This window comes from Anarrhichthys ocellatus, unplaced genomic scaffold (assembly GCF_004355925.1).
Source record: "Anarrhichthys ocellatus isolate YVR2014 unplaced genomic scaffold, GSC_Weel_1.0 scaffold3319, whole genome shotgun sequence".
NCBI classification, from domain to species: Eukaryota; Metazoa; Chordata; class Actinopteri; order Perciformes; family Anarhichadidae; genus Anarrhichthys; species Anarrhichthys ocellatus.
Genome location: NW_022283293.1, coordinates 1 through 4,849, shown reverse-complemented (window position 1 = coordinate 4,849; position 4,849 = coordinate 1). Strand labels below are relative to the sequence as shown.

Sequence of the window (4,849 nt, the reverse complement as noted above, 5' to 3'; positions counted from 1 at the left end):
ATCAGGGATCAGTTTAGACGTGGTGGTAACATATAAACATCCAAGCTTAGGAATGCCTTGTTTTGACCCGAGTGGATTTGAGGTTTCAAAATCATCATCAACAATTCTGAACACAATGGGTGTTGTTTGAACCTACAGCAGCACATTTCACAATACACTTTACAGGTGTATGTAATTAAAAGTGGTACCTGCTCATACACTCAAAGACACCTTGTTATTCTTTGTATCATCTGACCTCCGTCCAGACTAGCACGCGTGAAAACGAATATTACGTGACTATTCAAGTACATTGGGCATGCGGGTGTCGTTGTAAACAGGAAGTAGATTGGTTGCTTTGTTACAGAAAGTAGTCTTTAACAATGAAAGGTCGTGCTTGATTCTTAAAGTCTTCCTCTATAAACTCAAACAGACACATTTCATGTTAAAATAAAAACACTTACACATGAAAGTTTACTAGATTATGGGTCAATAAATGTAGTCAACACACGTCTGTCACTCGTTTCCTCGGGTTCGTTGTCTGTTTTCTCACTCGTAGCTTTGCCGGGTGGCTGAAGTCTCTGTCGTACTGGAGCGTTTACTGCTTTTGTTCCTTTACAGTTTCTGTGTGAACTTCACAGTAGTTGTGCAGAACAAAATAAGCAATAATAAGGAAAGGCAAGTCCTCCTTTTTGTGTCCATCGCCCTCCTCAAAGCCTCAAACCAGGACTTCAGGGCTGATAATGCCGCTGGACACGCCGCTCGCAACTGTTTCCTCCACAAAACTGCAGAATTTAACTGCACAACAGCTGCTAGTGAAGACAGCAAGGTCAGCAACACCTGTAATCAGTTGTCCATGTTGAATTCACCTGGTAGTCGATCGTTAATCAAGACTGTTGTTTGTGATCTTCCGGGTGGTGGTCACGTGATCGGGGCGTGACGAATCAGGGAAGGACACGTCGTGACTAACAACCAATCAAGTAGCAAACGTGGGTGTCTACGTCATCGTTTCCAAACTTATCCCTTTACATATCAAGTTGCGTCTTAATATTCTCTTCAGTGACAATATGTAATTTTTATTGTAGCCCAGTATCCTTGAGAAACAGAACCAGATGGTCCAAGGCCTGAGCTGTGCAGATCTTCTGCGTTTTCTTTAGGCTGAGGGAGTAGGATAAGAGCAGCGGGCTCTTATCCTACTCCCTCAGGCTGCTGAGACGCCGTATCACGGTCCCACCCTTGACTGATAGACAGAATGTAAACTCCTTTCACTCTGTTTCCATCTTCGGTCTGACGTTGCCTTTACTCCTACACATTTATGTATTGAGGTATTGAGGTAGGGGGTTCGATTTCTCGCTAACCAATCACCAGAGGCCAACGTATCCGCCTGAATCTAACGTCATTACAGCGTGTTGAAAGAGAAAGTTAAGACATAACTATCCTACGATGTCAGGCAATATTGAGAAGACGAGCTGTATATGTAAAATGTATTTGTTATTCGGGGGGTCGGATGAAATTCAAATCTATTATTCAGCAGCTCAAACGCCAAAGAGAGGCCATTGAGGGAAGGATTCAGAAATGTCGCGGTAATTCTGCCATAAAGACCCGCCGTCTATTCTGGGAGGATTTCTGTAAATGTTTTTGATTACTTGTAATGATTAAAGATTCAAAATGTGTTGTAAAGAGGTGGCAGTCAGAGCTTAGCTTTACGGTTACGGACACGAATGAGGAAGGTTTGAGACGAGTAGAGAACAGAGACGTGATAATCCCACAAAGAGGTAAATGATGTTCACAGACATTTTACCTATATGCCAATTACTTCTGTATTCGTTTTATCTTTCCAATTTCACACAATTTCGCTCGTCCTTACAGTCCTATCTATACCGTCGTTTTAAGAAACTTACCCTTCAGTCTCAACCATGTGTGTTGCCAGAATGTTAACTATCTTCCTCGTTCCACACAACGTCCCAGTTTCTTCACATTTTTCAAGCACTGTGCTCCGTCCTGGTTTTGTCCGCAGAATCAGCTTATCAGAGAAACAGATCATGACAACACTTAAATTACATGAAGTTGTTACAATGTATACTTCTAACAAGGCCGAGTAATCTGGCTCCGTTTGATGTGTAATTCCTTGATCCACAAGGAACCTTTCCAGAGTCACCTGAGAATCTGTACGAAACTAATACTTCTTCAAACAAATGCGAGCACTTTTGCTGACACACAAATAAAACTGGAGAAATACATATAACAGGACATGAAATTAATTCCTCACCCAATGGTATACCAAGCAGTTTTAATTTGATCTTAGACTTTATTGCACCACGATGGTAAAGTCAAGTGATATTTAAAAGGACAAATTTATGCTTTGTTCAGATTTTGTGAACAAGCTTTTAGCATGGTTCTTTGACTTTATTTTATTATTTATTTTATAATTCTAAATGTTATCCATTTACTTTATCTTCATCTATTGTGGTTATTTGCATAAAAACGCAACATTTAAATGAATAGATAATTGTGTTTCTATTGAAATACTTGCTTTTATTAAAAACAACAATAAAGCTGCTTAGATCTAGTGTTAGGAAATTAAACAAGTCATAGTTTTCTCTTCAATAGATATTTTATAGTGCTGTGAAAACATCTCCTCCTTCAAAACTGATTTTTGTTTCTTTCAAAAGTTACATTTGAACACATCATAATAACGTTACAATTCAAATTTGCTCAGCACTATTCATTCAGTATACCTCGAACGCCTCAGAGCTTCTTCTTCCATAGAAGCAGGACTCTCAAGATGACGAGTAGATTCAACCGACGTCATTCGCTCCGCTGCTTGTGGCTCCGCCCTCCTTGTGCCAGCCAATAGGAAGCGACCTGCATCAAGTTAACTTTAAACAAGCAAGTACAATACCGGAAGTAAGTTGATTTACTTGTGAAATAAAATCTTTAAATATGTCCACCTATTCAATAGAGTCCAGGTTAGCGTTTAATGGAGCTCATCATCAACTTTTGATTTAGTTTCTGATCGGGGGTTGAAGCAAATAAAGCATTGTGATTAATGTCCAATAATAAAAATATGCAGCAAAAATCCCAACCACAACTATTTAGTTTGAAAGATCTGTAGGTGTTGGTCTTGTGTGAGTGTTACTGGTATTTAGGACATCGTGTCATGGAACAATTAATTTGTCTCTCACCGTTTGAATACTGTACACACTTCGCCTGTCGTGTTTTATTTTGAAAAAACAGTCACCGGAAGTGTCGCCACACCCCGGTGTAGCAACAAAACCCGGGTATTTTTCACCAGTTCGGTGTCTTTTTTGCAGAGTGGTTTGATCAGCTGTTTGTTTTTGGAGGGGTCGACCTTTTTGGGAACATTACCGGCTGTAATTCAGCCGTTTAACCCCGAACCTCCCGCCCGTTCTACGGTCCAACATGGAGAGCAGAAAACGACCGTTGGAGGCGGTTTTGACCCCCGATGACAGCTTCAAAACGCCGGAGAAGAGAGTGTCGGAGCCCCGGCTGCAGGAGTCTGACTACATGCGATGGGGAGTGGAGCAAACGTGTCGGTACCTGCGAGCAGAAGGTCTCGGAGATTGGGAAGATACATTTAGAGGTTTGGATGAATAGACCGTTGTTTCTGGTGCTTTGTTTAATATTTCCTTATTGGGACTGCTGTGACATATTAAACCCAAACATGAATTATGTTTTTCTTCTCTGTTGTGCAGCGCAAAAGATCACCGGGGTCGGGCTGTGGTACCTCAAGGATGCTGATCTGGAGAAGATGGCTTTGCAGTAAGTGTCCCCATGAAACTTGTTTTGTACGAGTATTTATTTTGTACTTCTCTCTTCTGATTCAAACGTCTTCCAGGATCTCTCCTGACAAGATGAGAGGTCATTGTCAAATAATCTATTTACTCGTTTTTGTCAAAACAGCTTCAACGATGAATAAATCTGTGTAATGTAATCTGTGTTTTTAATGTACCACTTTTAACCCTTAGTGTTTCTGTGTCAGGCTGAACATCCATGTCTCGTCCTCTGTGTTTATCTTTTTGTCTCAATGCTTCCACTGGTAACCCCTGTGTTTAACGTTACAACGCTATGAATTGTGGGTAATCCAATTGGGCAAAGTCTGCAAAGCCAGACTTATGGAAAGTCGTCATAAAGGGCTCAAAATATCTGCGAGAGAGTCCTGAAAAATGATGATTTGACAGTGGGACAGAACTACACCGAGCTGTGAGAATTTGTGAATAATGACCTAGTGCATTGTGGGTAGGAATAAATGAGACCGAAAGCCACCGACAATAGTGACAAAGAAGGACAACGCCGCGTGATAATCCTAACTGGGGGTTGCTTTAATGTCCTCTCACCTGAGTTTTCTGTCTCTTTTTGTTTTTGTGATGGTTTGTCGTCCAGGTGCCTTGGTGACCGTCTGCGAGTTCATCACAGCCTCAGGAAGCTGTGGCAGATAGAAGCACCGCCGAACAAGGTAACAGCGTCACACGTTCAGGGCCACAGCGCTGAGGAAGCTATAACAGAACCAAGGAGAGGAACCTGTGGGATAAACCACAAGGACGGGAAGATTGTTTTGTTCCTCAATAACGAAAATAATCCACATTGCTTTATTACTCTTGTATGTAAACAAAAAGTCTTTCATGAGCACAAGAAGTTCTAAAATCAGCTAAACAAAGATCTCAGTGATCATCTTTCATTGATGATTCTGTTCTTCTGATCAAACTCCATATGACATCACTGACGTATGACATCACTACCGTATGACATCACTACCGTTACCTGACGGCTGCTCCACAGACAGACTGATGTTCTGCTTGTTGGTGACATGTTGTGATGAACTCACTTGTGAGGGTTTTATTGTGTTTGAGAC

The 4,849-nt window shown here is 41.2% G+C and overlaps 1 protein-coding gene and 1 long non-coding RNA gene across 2 annotated transcripts; one reads left to right on the top strand and one right to left on the bottom strand.

Annotated features, from left to right (window-relative positions):
• Positions 1-1,315: 1,315 nt before the first annotated feature.
• Positions 1,316-2,752, bottom strand: LOC116378887 (uncharacterized). The gene is made up of 2 exons (XR_004212358.1): positions 2,715-2,752; positions 1,316-1,999 (listed from the first exon to the last, which is right to left on the bottom strand). It is a non-coding gene; the product is annotated as an uncharacterized LOC116378887 (long non-coding RNA).
• A 487-nt stretch (positions 2,753-3,239) lies between these two features.
• Positions 3,240-4,761, top strand: LOC116378889 (deoxynucleoside triphosphate triphosphohydrolase SAMHD1-like). Its single transcript, XM_031840793.1, has 3 exons — positions 3,240-3,580; positions 3,693-3,759; positions 4,381-4,761. Exons 1-3 carry the CDS (start codon positions 3,400-3,402, stop codon positions 4,637-4,639), a joined length of 507 nt encoding a protein of 168 aa, XP_031696653.1. The 5' UTR covers positions 3,240-3,399; the 3' UTR covers positions 4,640-4,761.
• The last annotated feature ends 88 nt before the right edge of the window (positions 4,762-4,849 follow it).

What these genes read in the sequence shown, in the direction of transcription:
- LOC116378889 (XM_031840793.1), top strand. Translation starts at nt 3,400, where the DNA reads ATGGAGAGCAGAAAACGACCGTTGGAGGCGGTTTTGACCCCCGATGAC. An exon ending in TTGGGAAGATACATTTAGAG is followed by an intron (nt 3,581 to 3,692) that starts GTTTGGATGAAT and finishes TCTGTTGTGCAG; the next exon opens with CGCAAAAGATCACCGGGGTC. An exon ending in CTGGAGAAGATGGCTTTGCA is followed by an intron (nt 3,760 to 4,380) that starts GTAAGTGTCCCC and finishes TTTGTCGTCCAG; the next exon opens with GTGCCTTGGTGACCGTCTGC.